The 16690-nt window shown below is 40.2% G+C and overlaps 1 protein-coding gene across 2 annotated transcripts in view; it reads right to left on the bottom strand.

Annotated features, from left to right (window-relative positions):
* The window catches only part of LOC122790018 (liver-expressed antimicrobial peptide 2-like), a 157404-nt gene extending 155823 nt beyond the window's left edge, over positions 1–1581 (bottom strand). Inside the window, exon 1 of one of the 2 annotated variants that reach the window (XM_044057554.1) lies at positions 1352–1581. In XM_044057554.1, coding sequence (XP_043913489.1) covers positions 1352–1408 — 57 coding nt within the window. In that variant the 5' untranslated portion in view covers positions 1409–1581. The remainder of the gene's footprint in view (positions 1–1351) is intronic. The other variant, XM_044057555.1, reaches the window with a different exon arrangement.
* Between the last annotated feature and the right edge of the window lie 15109 nt (positions 1582–16690).

Raw genomic sequence — 16690 nt, 5'->3', positions numbered from 1 at the left:
ACGTGATGAAAACATTCAGATATTTAAACACTTAAAGTTTGGGATGGACAGCATGTAATAAAAGTTGAAATGCAGAAACACAGTGGATTGCAGTGTGGGAATGGAAAGAAAAAAATTAGGAGTGACACAATTCAGTTAAAGGGTGATAAACTGCTGAATATTTTTTTCTGAGAATGATGTTTATCACTTACAATGAAGAAAATGAAGAACACATTCAGCACTAACGTACACTGCCCGCAATAGATTTATCAATCGAATATAGATATAATTGGAAATAATTTCATAACAGAATTAAGAACTGAAATAGGTATGGTAGAGAATCATTTATTATTAAGAAACAGGTGTATTAGGTGAGCCATGTGAGGACTACCTGATATTATCTTCAATGCTTCTGTGAGCACATCGGATGTCTTACTAAAACTTAACTAAATGAATTCTCCAGTTTCTACATTGTCCACTAGTTTGATCACCTAGGCAGATTAGTCTAAATGAACTCTGCAGCCTCTCCCTTGTCCACCACTTTGATCACCTAGGCAGATTAGTCTAAATGAATTCTACAGCCTCTCCCTTGTCCACCACTTTGATCACCTAGGCAGATTAGTCTAAATGAACTCTGCAGCCTCTCCCTTGTCCACCACTTTGATCACCTAGGCAGATTAGTCTAAATGAATTCTACAGCTTCTCCCTTGTCCACCACTTTGATCACCTAGGCAGATTAATCTAAATGAACTCTGCAGCCTCTCCCTTGTCCACCACTTTGATCACCTAGGCAGATTAGTCTAAATGAACTCTGCAGCCTCTCCCTTGTCCACCACTTTGATCACCTAGGCAGATTAGTCTAAATGAACTCTGCAGCCTCTCCCTTGTCCACCACTTTGATCACCTAGTCAGATTAATCTGTTTATTCATTTTACATGAGTTCCATGCTGTCTTAGGTTCCATACCTTTGTCTAAGTACTTGTCTTTTCAAATGAAAGGACCTTTGATTTTCTTATCACTGAAGTTTGACTATTGAAGTATAATTTACTTCTGCTGGGCTGTTCACAGTTTTGCAAATGTTAATCACTGTTGCCCTTTTTGGACACTACTCTCCCCCATGAACTGTTAACAAAGGGAGGTAAAGTTGTCTTTTAATTTCCTTTAACCCTTTTATAATCAGGTGTTAAACCCATCACGCAATAGTAAAACATTGTTATTCCAAAAAAGCCAGAAAGTCTGCATAGTAAATAATACTTAAAGCTTTTTTACATAAAAAATGAAAACTAGTATATATCCCATAGTAATGATGCTCTTAGCATAACTGCTACCTTTAAAAAAACCTTTATATGATTCCCTATTAATAAACACTCACCAAACAGGTCAACATCAGTATGATGCATAAAAGAAGTAATATTCTGCCACACTTCATCTTCCCAAGCTGTGGTATGCAAGCCTTTGCTGTCCTGCAGGACTCGGTAGCACACAGTGCGGTGCAGTGAGTTCAGCTCTTTTCTGAAGCAGGATGGGACAGAGTCCTCCCTTGTATACACAATTTTATCTCTCATTTGCTAGCTGCCTTGCATCATCTGTTTTCTCAGGAAGGAAAGGCACACTGATGAAATGTTTTTATCTCTGTATTCCTGGATGTGCCACTCAAGGTATTTGGCAGGATCAAAGATTTAAACACATAGGTAAGTTGTATTATGAACAACCTTGGCTTTGTGAGCCAATCAGGCAGCTTATCGTCTGTTCAGTGTTGTACTGGACTTGAATGGCAGAATCTGCAGAAATGTATAAAATCGGCGAGGAATAATCTGTCGTACATTTTGCTTTCTGTTTTGTAATGCTGTGGAATGGCACTCAGTACTTTGAATGGTGTTTAAAATAGTGCCCAGTATTGTGGCATTACTCCAACTTTTTATATTCAATTCTATTTCTTTGCTAGGAACTAACATCTAATTATAGAAAAGCATCTCTAATTGGCCCCTTTCTTTAAAAAAAAAATACTGTCTATATCTTTTAGAGAACTCAGAATGCTATCTGGCAGGAACCCCCCCACCACCAAAAAAAAAATATTCAAGATCACTGTTATAGTATTACTGACAAAAGGGTTATCCTGCCAAGGATAGCTGTATGTCTGGTCTTTCATACACCTTTCTTACACCATACGGCAGACACATGGGCAAAGTTAGAAGGTGGGATTGTTTGTCTACATTTTTGTACATGTCGTCCAAGAACAGAAAATGTAAATTTGGGTGACAGATTCCACAAAAAGATCATCATGAAAAGTGTTTGTTCTGTCATAATGCTGAACATAATTATAGGGGAATGTACAATTTGTCAGTCTTTCCTCCCTAAGTCCCTTTGCAATTGTCTCACTTCCATATCTCTCAGTTGTCTAGATTTTCGCAGACTGTCCAGATTTTTGCTTCAGTTTTTAATCTAGTTCTCATAAAATTTCAGTTTATTGGCAAATTATTGAGGACTGAAGTCAGAAAATAATTGCACACATTTGAGTTTCTGACTTTATATCCTTCAAAAAATTCATGCTAATACAAAACCTGTTATTCTATCAAATTTCTAAGTTTGTAACAGCAATATATAAAAAGTATCCCTATTTTTGGGCCTTTGTCCCCCACCATTATTTGTGCCTTTGTCCAGATTCCTTGCTCTAAGAGGCTGAGAGGTATGCTCACTTCTTTCAATATTGACCTAGAGAATCAAAGACTCATAACACCTCCCGCAAAGCACAATGTCATCACTCTTCCAGCCATGAGGTCCAGCTGATTCTAAAGAAGAAGCCCAAAATGTCTAAACCTGTGGTCTTGTCTGTCCTTCCCATACCAGAAGTCTCTGCTGTGTCCAATGATGAGATCTCAGAGCATCCAATTCCTACACCATTCCCCACTATCGAGACCCCATTGGAGGCTTATATGGGTGCGGACCAACTGCATGTCCACTATTGCTGTTTTAATGTCTTTTTCAGGCAAGAAGGGTGAAACTCGGCTGGCTATTTCTGAATGACTGGGTGGTGTTCCTCAGATCCTCAGGGAGAAAATTCCTGGCAACTTAATAGAAGCTCATCAAGGCTTTGATTTTTGTGAGCAGACATTCCAGCAAAAAAAAAGGCAAACAGCTAAGCATTCTTCTCTTATTCTTGTATTAGGAAACCCTCAAAAAGAATGGCAAGACTTTAGTTAAAGTTTGTTTAAAGCCCTTAGATCTGTCAACCCCCCATATTTCCATGCTCCACCTTCAACTGTTCCTCTTTCTTCTACCCCACAAAAAATGAATGACATCTCTGAGTCTGAGAAAAGGTCCTCAGCTTTATGTTTGCATTCCACAAGTTCAGCTATAATGTTGCTGATGCATCTTACAGAGTGGCTGCATCTGGGTCAGTCATCCACAGATATTTTTGGCCAAGGCTTTGGTCCCTGCCAGGAGATGCCAAGGTGAAGAGGAGATGCCAAGGTGAAGCTATTAGGCTGTCAAGTTGACAAACAGTTTCCATTTGGGTCTCTGCTGCAGAACTGTTTGAAACCTTACAGAATAAGGGAAAAGTCATTCAAGACCTGCAGAAGATTTTTCTTTCTCCTGTCTCTAAGTTCCAGAGGAATTATCCTACTAAAGCAAGCCCTTTTGTCAGGAGACAACAAAAGGACCAAAACCCTGCCTTCCAAACAAACCCTCTTCCTTATGACTATCTTTTTTCCCTTCATCCTGTTCCCCTTGGACAGAAGTCCTTGTCCCAAAAACTGTCATTTCCCTTCTAGTCTAGAAAGAAATCACTTCAGACAAATGGGTCATTTCCATTTTAGAAAACGGGTAGAGAATATCTTGGAAGTACCCCCCCCCCCAGGAATTCCTTAGCCTTCTCAAAACCATCTTCCTCTGCTTTTTCCTCTTCTTCAAGACCTTTTAATGCTGGAAATCATTCAGTCCATTACCTCTTCTCAGTTCAGAAGAGTTTTTGCTCCAAGATGCTCCTAGTTCCATGGAAAGGGGACTTCTGCAGACCAATTCCAGATCTTTCCTTTCCTATCTCAACACTTTTCTCAATGTGTCAAGTTTCAAGATATTAAGCCTCCAGCCCTTATTTCCTCTGATTCTTCACCAAGCTATTCTAGCGACCCTGGATTTGAGGGATGTCCACCTTCATATCTCTATCCATCTTCTTTTCAGGAAATGATTGAGGTTCTGTGTGTCTTCTTCACATTTTCAGTTTTTTTCTTTACCCATTGGTCTTACTACTGCTCCAAGTTTATTTTTCGTGTGTCTGTCTCCTGTCATAGACTTATGCAGACTTCAGGGTATTCATATATTACCTTATCTGGATGATTTGCTTATTTAGGCTCCTTTACAAAGTTCCCTTCTTAAGGATCTTGGTAGTGAATCTTCTTCATAGTCTAGGGTTCACTCAGAACTTAAAGAATTCTGATCTGATGTTGTCAATTTTAATTCTATCCTCAACTGATAGGTTCAGATCTGATCCTTGGATCCAACTTGGCCATTACTAAAGCTCATGGTAACCAAAAAGCTCTCGAACTTATACATAATGCACCAACCCTAAGCTACAGATCCTGCTTGCCAATTTTCATGAAAAGACATGGTTAGTCTAGCTCTTGAGCTTTCACAGATAAGTGATAGTTTTCTTCAATTTACATCTTCTAAAACTTTATATTTTCTAATATTACTCATCCCTTACCCTCATGCATTTTAATATCTCTTCAATTACCATTGTTGGTAATTTCTTCCTGTCTCTGTCATACAGTTTGTCGTTGGTGATTTCTCTTTTTATCTTCTACGTTCTTATGTAGTCCTTAGTACCATAGTTGGTATTTTTTTCCCTGCATTCTCTGTTCTAACAAAAAAAGCCTGTATTTCTTAACTTTTTCCTGTTTTTGTAGTTATTGCTGTAGTGGTGAAAAAAGGTTGCTTTGGGTTTAAAAAGTGTGTTGTGTGTGGACACAAGCTGCTGCTGCTGTCAGATGCCCACACACTATGTGTTTATTGCCTAGGGCTACAACATCTACAAGAGGAATGCTCACTCTGACATAATTTCAACCCTAGGGCTCTTGTTGAGAGGAAAATAAACTCATATTAAAAGGATTATTGCTATCTTCCTTTGGAAAAGTGATATTTGGGGTTCAATCTCCCAAAGGTAAAAATAAATAAAGCTTTCATCTCCAAAGCCTTCTACCTCATCCATCTTGGCTTTGGAGCCATCTAGAAAAAGATCTAAGTTGGATCCAAAAAGGTCCCAAAGTTCTTCTTCCTCAGATCTGAGGAAGAAAAACTGATGGATCTGACTATCTCAGATCTGACAAAAAAGGCAATTGTATCTGACTGCCTCAAGTCCTATAGTTCTCCCCAGGGCCAGATATTCCTCTTCCATTGACCCTGTGCCTTCTAAGGTGCCTTCAGCCTTTTTGGAATGACACTGGTCTAACTCTCCTTCTCTTGCTTCAACTTGTTTGTCCAGAAGTCTGCCAGAAGAAGATATGGAAAGAATAATGCTGAAGTTCATCTTAGCGCAGATTCAGATAGGTGTCTTGCTGGCTCCTACCCCTTCTGGTCAGGAGGTCTGTCCATCAACTACACCCCCACTTCAACTTCCTCCTCCTATCCCTTTGGTTGTTTCAGAGTCCCTGGATCCAACCCTCCTGGATCTGTCTAGCTTGGATCCAAATATAACATTATCTTCGGTGCCAAAGCTTACTCTGAGTGCTCCGGTTCAGATTTCCCCGGATCCGGATAACTCTTGGAGTTGAAGTTTCCCTGTCAGGTCTGAGATGAGGACAGTGGTCCAGAAGCTTACCTTCTTGGCACCAGGGTTTTTTTTTCTCTCTCACTAGGACTATCAACTTTCGAGGTGGTGAAAAGGGTAGTCGCTGCTCCAACAGGAAGGACAGATCCTCAACCTTCTACCTAGACGTCTCTGCGCTTACAGCATCATCATTCTTTACCATAGGGATACCAGTCCAAGATCTCCAGGATTCCAAGCAGGGTATTACAGTTTCTTCTGATACTGCCCCAGAACACCCCACTGAGGAGGTCCCTAGGAAGAAGAAGTGAAAGAGGAAGCACTTGAACTCTCCACAAGAGTCAGTCACAGAGGACATAGACTTCTATGAAGTAAAAGGGTCCCCATGATCACCTCCAGTAGATGTATCATTTGGAGACATCCTTGAGATCTTAAAACAGAGAGATGATTTTACCCGCAGCAACCCTTCATCTGAGGAGTCAGTATTCCTCAAGGCTTTCCATACTGGCTTGTCTACCTCCTGGGTTACTTTGCCTGCCAATGATGTCATTGATTTGGTCTCTTGGGGGACATGGAAGGAACTTGACACAGCTGAACCCATACCCAGGAGACCAGACAAGATTCTGGCATCACCTTTGGGGAAAGAGTTCTGGGCTAAAGGGGTGCCCCTTGATGCCATGGTCATGGTGGCGGCCACCAAAAAGGAACTTACTGAACAGAGTTTGACTGTTCATCCTCCTAACAAGGAGGCCAGGATAATGGACAGGTTTGGGAAGTGTATCTATGCTTCATCCACCATAGCTCTAAGGTTGCTGAATTATTTGGCATATTCACTAGGTTACAGAGAGATTTGATAAAAGAAATTTCAAATGCCCTCTCAGGATCCATTTCTGCAGAGGTCCAATCATCCGTGACTTCTCAGTTGGCTACCCTACAATCTATTTTGAATTCATCCATGAGGCCTATTTTGCATGTAGCCGAAGGCATCTCAAGGGCAATGGGTTCAGGCATTTCCATCAGAAGACATGCCTGGATGTGCGTATGTGATTTGCCCTTCAAGTCTTCATTCATCAATGCTCTCTTTGATGGCACTTCCTTGTTAAGCCCCACAGTGAAAGAAACTTTATCCAGGTGTGAGAAGAATGGAAAGACCTGTCTGCAATGGGCTTATGTTTTTTGACCCCTCAGAGATTGTTTTCTGCAAATCAGTAAGGTGGTTGAAAGATGTGATTCAGGAAATCCCAGGTTCCTTTTAAGGATACATGTGGAAGAAGTTCCCCAGGGGCAGAGGGAGGGAACTCTAATAGTCAACACAGCCCCTGGGGCAGAGGGGGCCCACAAAACCAGGGGTCAAGAGATTCTTTCTTGGACAGACCCTATCAGCACACCTGAAAGGAGACCCGATTGACCACCTTTGGAGGCAATCAGGGGTCGATTATCCCTGCATCAGCGAGCCTGGCTAGACATAAAAGATACTTGGGTGCAGAGGATTATATCCAGAGGATATATAATACCCTATTCTTTTCAGCCTCTAGTCTCAAGAAAAATTCCAGATGTTCTACCCAGTCAGAGGGAAGAAGCATCAATTCAAATAAAAAAGCTAATAAAAAAAAAGAATCATCCAAGAGGTCCCATGAGACCAGATAGCATCTGAAACTTACTTGAGGTTCTTTTAGTGCCAAAGAAAACAGGGGACTGAAAACCAATTTTGGATCTCAGCAACTTGAACAATTCAGTTTGACATACCAAGTTTGGGATCATCATGGTTCAGTCCATTCTCCCTTTTCTGGGCAAGTACGACTGGATGTGCTTGACAGATCTTCAGGATGTGTACTATCATATAAAGATTAACAGATAATCCAGGAGGTACTTACACTTCCAGCTGGGAGCCAGTCACTACCAGTTCTAGGTTCTGCCCTTTGATCTCACCACAGCCCCCAGGGGGTTCACCAAATGCATGGCAGTAGTAACAGCTCACTTGAGACTGCAGGGATTCCAGGTGTTTTCATATACAGATGACTGGCTCATTACCACCCCGACCAGGCATCAACTGATAAGGGCAAGAAATCAGGTTCTCCAAGCTTGTTCTCATCTGGGAATAACCATAAACTTTGACAAGTCTCAACTAGAACCAACTCAAAATTTGAAATTCATGAGAGCAGTTTTCAACACAAAGTCAATGATAGATTCACTGCCTTCCTCAAGAGTACAAACTATCAGATCACAGGTCAGAAAACTAATCTGCAGTACTATGATTTCAGCCCACTTGGTCCTTCAAGTTCTAGGATCAATGTCAATGGCTATAACCTTAGTACCTTTAGTCAGATTTTATATAAGGATTCTCCAATGGATGCTAGCAACACAATGGTTGATACTTTACCAACGCATGTCAACTCAGATACAAATCACTCAGACATGCAAGAGAGATCTTAGGTGGTGGATTAAATCAGATCATATTCTACAAAGCCATCTGTTTATTCCCCCTCAGCCCAAGGCCATAGTGATCATGGACATTTTCTGGGAAAAACAGTCCAAGGCACTTGACCCCCCCAAAGGGGCCAACTTGCATATCAATGTCCTAGAGATGAGAGTAGTGCTTTTAGTGTTGCTGGCCTTCCAGGATGGTCTCCCTTCGGGGATGATTGCAATTCCAATGGACAATATGTCAGTAATTTGGTACATCAACAGACAAGGAAGAACCAAATCATACCCTTTGTGTCGAGAAGCACTCAAAGAGTGGCAATGGGCAATCTGATCCAAATGCTTTCTCATAGAAATGCACATTCTGGGGAAGTCCCATGTGAGCAGACAAACTGAGCAGATGCATTCTTATACCTCAGAAGTGGTCTCTCAGGTCTCTCAACAAGAATCTGATGGAAATGATTTTTCTTCAATGGAGCCAGCCTTGCTGCAATCTTTTTACTTCTCCCCTAAACAACAAATGCAGCAGCTACTTTGCCCTAATCCCCCCAAAGTGGGAATCTCTGAGATATTGGGAGGGGTTGGGAGGGTGGCCTAATGGTTAAGGTGTTTGCCTTACAAACACAAGGTGCAGGGTTTGAGTCTCACAAGGGATAATTGGCTAGGCTTAAAAAAAAAGGCTCACAAGAGCAGTTAGCTTAGTACTAATCTATGAATCTATGAATCTATGTTCTATTTCTCGATTGGCCCCCCAATCTAATTTATGCCTACCTACCAATCCCATTAATTCCAAAATTTCTGCAGAAAGATGCCTTTGTTTTTCCAGTTCCATTAATAACCAGATAACCAATGCACTCTTCCTCTGTCCGACATATACTTTTATCTTGGTATAAACCTTCAGCACAAAAACTCTATACAAGTAAATGGAAAATATTTGTTTACTGGGCACAACAACATCATGTTCAGCCATTTTCAGCTCTGATACATAACATACTCAAGTTTTTAATCCTTAATTTTAAAGAAGCAAATAGCTCCTCAACCATTAAAGTTCAGTTAGCAGCAATATCAAATGTTCACATTGGGTTTGAAGGTTCTTCAGTAGCCTCTCTCAAACTGTGGAGAGCTTTCTTGTGAGGTACTCTACTTTTGAGACCTCAGTTTAAGGACCCTATTCCCCCATGGGATTTCAATCTGGTACTGCAGGCACTAATACATTCCCCCTTGGAACCAACAGCTAAGTGTGACCTTAAATATCTTACTTGGAAAACTGTTTTTCTAGTAGCCATTACCTCTGCTAGATGAATTTCAGAGATTCAAGCCTTGTCTTCAAAACCTCCATACTTGATCTTTCACAAGGAAAGAGTAACTCTACAAACAAATGCCTCCTTCCTTCCCAAAGTGGTGTCAGAATCTAATATCAATCAATCTATTAATTTGCCAGTATTCTTTCCTAATTTTGCAAACAAAGGCAAATACACATTACGTTTATTAGATGTTCATAGACAATTATGTTTTTACCTGCATAGAACAAAAGACATCAGAAAAACAGATCAATTGTTTGTTTCCTTTGCAGAATTGAAATTGGGTAAACCAGTCACAAAAGTAACTTTAGCCAGATGGGTAACTGATTGTATTTCTTTTATTTGTAACAAATTGGGTATTATCTTACTACAACCAGTACAAGCTCATCCATATAGGTCCATGGCAACTTCTTCAGTTTTCCTATCCAGAGCATCCATGGACGACATATGTGCAGTAGCAACTTGGGCTACTCCCCATACTTTAATTACTCATTACATGTTGGATCTTGTCTCCATGGGTAGAGCATCATTTGGTTCAAATGTACTCAAGAATATCCTTCCTAAAAGTCCACTCGGAGTTATACGTAGCAGGGGAATCTGTCCCGTCGGTTGAGGATAGAATGAAAATTGACAACATCAGATAAAGAAGTTATGTACTTACATAATGCTCCATCTGTGTTGTCCCTTTTCATTATTCCTCAACTTCCCACCAACCAACCACCATTTTTTCTGTTCACAAACTTCTGGACGAATAAGCTGTTAAAAGGACATTATTGTCCTTTATACTGAGCTCCAGATATAGTTTTTTCCTTTATTGAGCACATGTAATTTTATGTCTCCTATATTTATGCATGTAAAACATTCCTTTTTTGGGAAAAAAATCAGCAAACAAGATCTGAGGTAGCTTAGGGTTAGTGCATTATGAAGAAGCTCTAGATTGTTTTGGCTACCACAAGCTTTAGTAACGGCCGATTCAAATCTGAGGATTGGATCCAAACCCATCAGTTGAGGAAGAATGAAAATGGGCAACACAGATGGAATATTATGGTAAGTACATAACTTCTTTTTTGATTCCATCTCAGGATCTGATCTCCATCTCAGGATATGCACTCTCTCAATGACAGTCTTCCATCCTATGGACAAGGTCCTGTTTTTGACAGAGTTCTTTCAGAACCTTCTCCCCTTGCACATGACTGCAACAATAGTGTCACTGAGAGCGCTGGGGTTCATGGCATCTACCATTTCTATTATTCCCTTTGCTAGACTCCATACAAGGAATCTACAGTGATATTTTCAATCTGTTTGTCTTCAGCACTGCCACCCATTAGACTTCCACATCCCTGTCTTGCCCTGCATTAGGAAGGAGTTACTTTTGTGGATCAACCAGATTTCAATTAGCCTGGGACTACCTTTTCTAGTGCCTCCCCCCAACCAGAAGCAATTCAGAGATGCTTCAGACCTGGCATGGGGAGCATGTTCCAACAAAACCGTCAAGGTCCAAGAGGTTTGGTCATCCAAGGACAGGAAGACCACATAACCATCAAGGAGATGAAGGCTCTGATTCTGGAACTTCAATCTTTAAATCATCTCTGGTCTCCGGGCCCCTTCAGGGTGTTTACGGACAACACCACAGTCATGTGATACATAAACAAGCAAGGGGGTGGGGGAGTACCAGGTCTTACCGCTTTTGCCGTCTGGCCTTTATGGCTTGACAGATTGCCCTTCTACACAATCTAGTTCTTCAGGCAGTTAACATTTCCATGAGAAAGGAACACTATGGTAGACACATTGAGCAGATCCAAGCCAGACCTTCACGAATGGATGTTAAACAGGAGGGTTTACCCGGACATTGTCCATCAATGGGGCATTTCTCAGATAGACCTTTTTGTTCCAGGGATCCAAGCTATCTGGCTTGGAAAAAAGACACCATGTCCTTTTCTGGAAGAGGAGATTCCTTTATGACATCCATCCCCTACCTTTGTTGCCAAGAGCTCTTAACAAAATTATGAGGGACAAGCTAAAAATCTTCTTGGTGACTCCTTTTTGGCCCAGACATCAGTGGTGTCCCCTTCTTTTTCACCTAGCCAGGCACAATTGTCATTAGTCACCTCTCAGGCTAGACCTAGTCACACAGGACAAGAGCTCTCTTATTCACCTTATAGATTTGAACTGCAGGTTAGAGATTGCCTTCCCTATTAAGGACTGATATCAGAGTGTAGGAAAAGAGAAAGAAATGGGGGGTCTTAAATGAAAGACCAGCACTGGTAGAGTTTTTAGTAGAATCTAGAACAAAAGCTGCCATTACAAAAGGAATAATCAGTAGAGCATAAAAAATATTGCTTGATAAATATAAGAATTAATCAGAGGGGCTTAGAAAAGATTGGGAAGAGAGACTGGATAATCAATTCACAAAGAAACAATGGGAGGATATATGTATGTCTCCCAAATATGCAATAAAATCTAGAAGGTTTAGGATTTTTGCTTGTAAAGATATTTTTATACCCCAAGTAGACTCAAGAGAATTTTTCCTCAGGTAGACAGCAAATGCTGGTGGTGTGATGGGGAAGAAAGAGGTAATTGAGGACATATTTTCTGGGAGTGTGATGAGTTGGCAGACTTTAAGAATTCCCTGCAGGATGCACAGTTGGAGATGCTGGATGGGTAGATTGTTGTGATGAGGGAGAAGATTTTTCTGAGCTATGATACGGAATCAGAATTGCCTAGACATGGTAAGGCCTTGCTGTATCTAATTATGGTGGCTGCCAAAAAAGCAAAATGGAAGTAAAAATCTAAACCAACTACACTAGAGGTAGTGAATATAGTAACAGAGATAAAACAACTGGAACTGAGATCTTTAGAAAAGGGCAGGAGCAAACTACATAGGAAAAAAAAGGGAATTGTGGAAACAATACATACAAGGGAGAAATGAAGTTTAAAAGAAGGCAGGACATGAGCTATGCAATGTTTGACTGAAAATGATTGGGTAGATTATAAGTGTGTGTGTGTGTGTGTCTTTCGGCTTTTCCCGGTTAGGGCAGCGGGCTTTTCCCGGAAGTCGCCACAGAACTCCGTCCATTATAAGTGATGTATAATATTTACAGCTGGGAGTGTGTCACTATGGTTTGTGATGTAAAACGCTTGCAACTAGGATTATATTGGTGTGATTTGTTTTTATTTATATAAATGTATGATTGCCTGTGTCATATGTGATGGTTTAATAAAGATGTTTCTTGTTTAAAAAAAGGCAGGAATTGTATAATTTCTGTAATGTTGCTTAGGTTATATGATGTATTTTTTATTTAACATTTGTTTACCTGGAAAGTCCAACTTGGAACTAAGTCAATTTTCAGTGGTGACCTGGGGAGAAAAGCTACAGACGCATGTCTTTGAAACGTGGTAGGAAACCGGAGCACCCGGAGGAGGCCCACACGATCACAGGGAAGACATGCAGACTCCGCACAGAAGGCACCCCAGCCGAGAACTGAACTGGATATATATATATATATATATATATATATATATATATATATATATATATATATATGGTTTCACTTCAGAATCCTGAAATATCACAATCCTGAACTTCATAATCCGGAAGGCAGTTCTTCTTTAAACATTTGTACTTTGCAAACTGTTTTGTTAGTGGCTTTGACATCTGCTATGGGGGTTTCTGAGCTGGAGGCACTGATGGCTATTTCACCTTATCTTTTCATAAGAATAGGGTTACACTCTACACTCATCTTCCCTTTATTCCCGAGAAAGTGAATGAGTGATCATTGAATCAGTGTACCAGGCTGCTTCTTTCTTTCCTTCTGTGCAAAACAGAGGAGAGAGAATTCTTCATTTCTTAGATATGCATAGGTACATCTTTTATCTGGACAAGCCTAAAGATGACAGAAAATCAGACCATCTTTTTGTGTCCTTTTAACAAAATAGAAATTGGGATTGACAATCTCTATTTCTTCCTTGATTTCCAAAGTAATTTCTTTCTGCTATGCTTATTATAGGAAACAGCTTCCTACTTCTGTCAATGCTAATTCTACTAAAATGGTAGCTTCTTCAGGAGACTTTTTCAAGGGACTGGAGTCCAGAACTTTTCATGATGCAGCTACTTGGTCATCTGTGCATACTTCTACTAAACATTACAAGCTGGATATTTTCTCTAGAGCTCGAACAGGATGTGCTAGATCCAGTCTTCAGGGATTATTAGACCCTAATCCTTCTCTTTCCTCCTCCCTTTCTCCTCGTTTCCTTTATTACTCTCCCTTTTGTCAATAATACCGCAGCAGTGGTTTTTGAAGGACATAGTAGAGTTATGTAAGAAATTACCATAACAGTACACGTCCTACTGATCACTGCTGCAGTGTAATGTCTCTTCCCCCCATCCTTCCCTCTTTGCTAGACTTGGTTGTATCTCTGGCCCAGCTGGATATTTTCTGTCTTCCCTCCTTTGGTGGATATGTAGATATATAGATATGTTTTTCTCTTTCTGCTCCTAGTTTGTTCTGTGGCAAATAAGTTTTGAGGTAATTCGCACTTGTATGTCTCTTATGGAACTCCAGCCTTCAGACTTTGGTCATACAGTGGATGTGTTGGCTATCCTTGGCAGGATATCCAATTTGTCAATAGTACTGCAACAGTGATCAAAAAGACATCTATTGTTATGGTAAGTTCTTACACAAATGTACGTTTTCATACTTAATTTAGAATACCCTATGATGCTCTTTGCATTTTTAGTCTTACTTTTTAAATGTGCAAATAAATAACTGACTCGATAGAATCCATCACAATCTATGTTAGCAGTTAAAGTTTCATTTTGCACTCATAGAGCTTACACCCACTGTTACTCACAACTGCTGACTACTTCAGACTTGTTTGATTTTTGCTGTTCCTGTGCACTCCAAAACTATAAACCCTTTAAAAGAAAGACACATTTTTTTGAATTGCTCTTATGCTACTGGTCATTTTGGCTTATTTTGGTCTCTAATTATACAGGGCTAAATATCAGAAATGGTCTGATGAGAAGTAACGTTTTTACAGCAAGATATTTAACATGTTTGCAAGGAAAAACTTACAAATGTAGAGGGACATCATCTTGGATTCTGCTTTAAGCACTGAGGTTTCAGGCACTCAAAGATGTCTATCTTGAAGCTAAGGACTCAGGTGTCTTCCTGCTTGTACCCAAATGTGATTACTTATTCAGGATAGGTGCTGCAGCTGTGAGGAGTGAAGCTGCTACACCTCATCCAAGTACATTAAGCAAGCCTGGCCAAGGTAAGTGTGTCAGCTGAGGGGGGGAGGTGGTATGGAGTGTCAGTTACAGTTTCAAGCAGGGAATGGAAGCAAGGTTTAGGTTTAGGGAAGGGGAGTTTAGGGTTAGGGTGCAGGCAGGAAGTTTAAAGGTATGGAGCAATCAGGGGCTAAAGCCTGGTTTAAGAAGCAAGAGGGGAGTTTTAGGTTTAGAGAGTGGCAGGGGAGTTTCAGGATTAGGGAAAAGGAGTGGAGTTTTAAATGTAGGGAGCAATAATGGATTTTAGGGTTAGGGAATGGGAGGGGAGTGTCATGATTAGAGTTAGGGATCAGGTTGGTGTTTTAGGGTTAGTGGTAGGACTCTGGTAGAGCTTTGTAGTTTGGTAAGGTTTTTTAGTAGGAAGGTTAGGTAATTAAATATGAGCTGGCTAATGGGCATTAGAGCAGCTGCCACTGAGGGAAGGTGCCAAGGTGCAAATGTGTTGCGTGCTACACAAATTTCTCTGATTCTTAAAATGCTGGAAAACATTGCTTTTATGAACTGTTGCAATACATATGTACGTGTACCTATATATATATATATATATATATATATATATATATATATATATATATATATATATATATATATATATATATAGTGTGTGAATATATCTATACATATATCTATAGCTATATTTGTATGTGGGCGTATGTATGCCTCTAAATTGTGGCTGCCTTTGAACACAGGCTATATCAACTAACTCCCATGGTTACACTATAAAATTCTTCTCAGAAAACCTTGGTTGCTTAATGTCTTAACCTCACCAACTTAAAAACTCATATCCATTGCTTCCCAATCTGCCCTGTCCATTCACTACTATAGATCTAATATCCATGTCTCCTGTTATTAGCTCTGCCCTCTCCATTCACTACTATAGATCTAATATCCACGTCTCCTGTTATTAGCTCTGCCCTCTCCATTCACTACTATATATCTAATATCCACGTCTCCTGTTATTAGCTCTGCCCTCTCCATTCACTACTATATATCTAATATCCACGTCTCCTGTTATTAGCTCTGCCCTCTCCATTCACTACTATATATCTAATATCCACGTCTCCTGTTATTAGCTCTTCCCTCTCCATTCACTACTATAGATCTAATATCCACGTCTCCTGTTATTAGCTCTGCCCTCTCCATTCACTACTATAGATCTAATATCCACGTCTCCTGTTATTAGCTCTGCCCTCTCCATTCACTACTATAGATCTAATATCCACGTCTCCTGTTATTAGCTCTGCCCTCTCCATTCACTACTATATATCTAATATCCACGTCTCCTGTTATTAGCTCTGCCCTCTCCATTCACTACTATATATCTAATATCCACGTCTCCTGTTATTAGCTCTGCCCTCTCCATTCACTACTATATATCTAATATCCACGTCTCCTGTTATTAGCTCTGCCCTCTCCATTCACTACTATATATCTAATATCCATGTCTCCTGTTATTAGCTCTGCCCTCTCCATTCACTGCTATAGATCTAATATCCACATCTTCTATTATTAGCTCTGCCCTCTTCATTCACTACTATATATCTAATATCCACGTCTGCTGTTATTAGCTCTGCCCTCTCCATTCACTACTATATATCTAATATCCACGTCTCCTGTTATTAGCTCTGCCCTCTCCATTCACTACTATATATCTAATATCCACGTTTCCTGTTATTAGCTCTGCCCTCTCCATTCACTACTATAGATCTAATATCCACGTCTCCTGTTATTAGCTCTGCCCTCTCCATTCACTACTATAGATCTAATATCCACGTCTCCTGTTATTAGCTCTGCCCTCTCCATTCACTACTATAGATCTAATATCCACGTCTCCTGTTATTAGCTCTGCCCTCTCCATTCACTACTATAGATCTAATATCCACGTCTCCTGTTATTAGCTCCACTATTTCAGCTCTTAGTATTCTACAAATTCTG

This window comes from Protopterus annectens, chromosome 15.part0 (genome assembly GCF_019279795.1).
Source record: "Protopterus annectens isolate FY-2018-M chromosome 15.part0, PAN1.0, whole genome shotgun sequence".
Lineage (NCBI taxonomy): Eukaryota > Metazoa > Chordata > Ceratodontiformes > Protopteridae > Protopterus > Protopterus annectens.
Note: the sequence above shows the minus strand (reverse complement) of the source record. Positions and strands in the feature narration are given on the sequence as shown.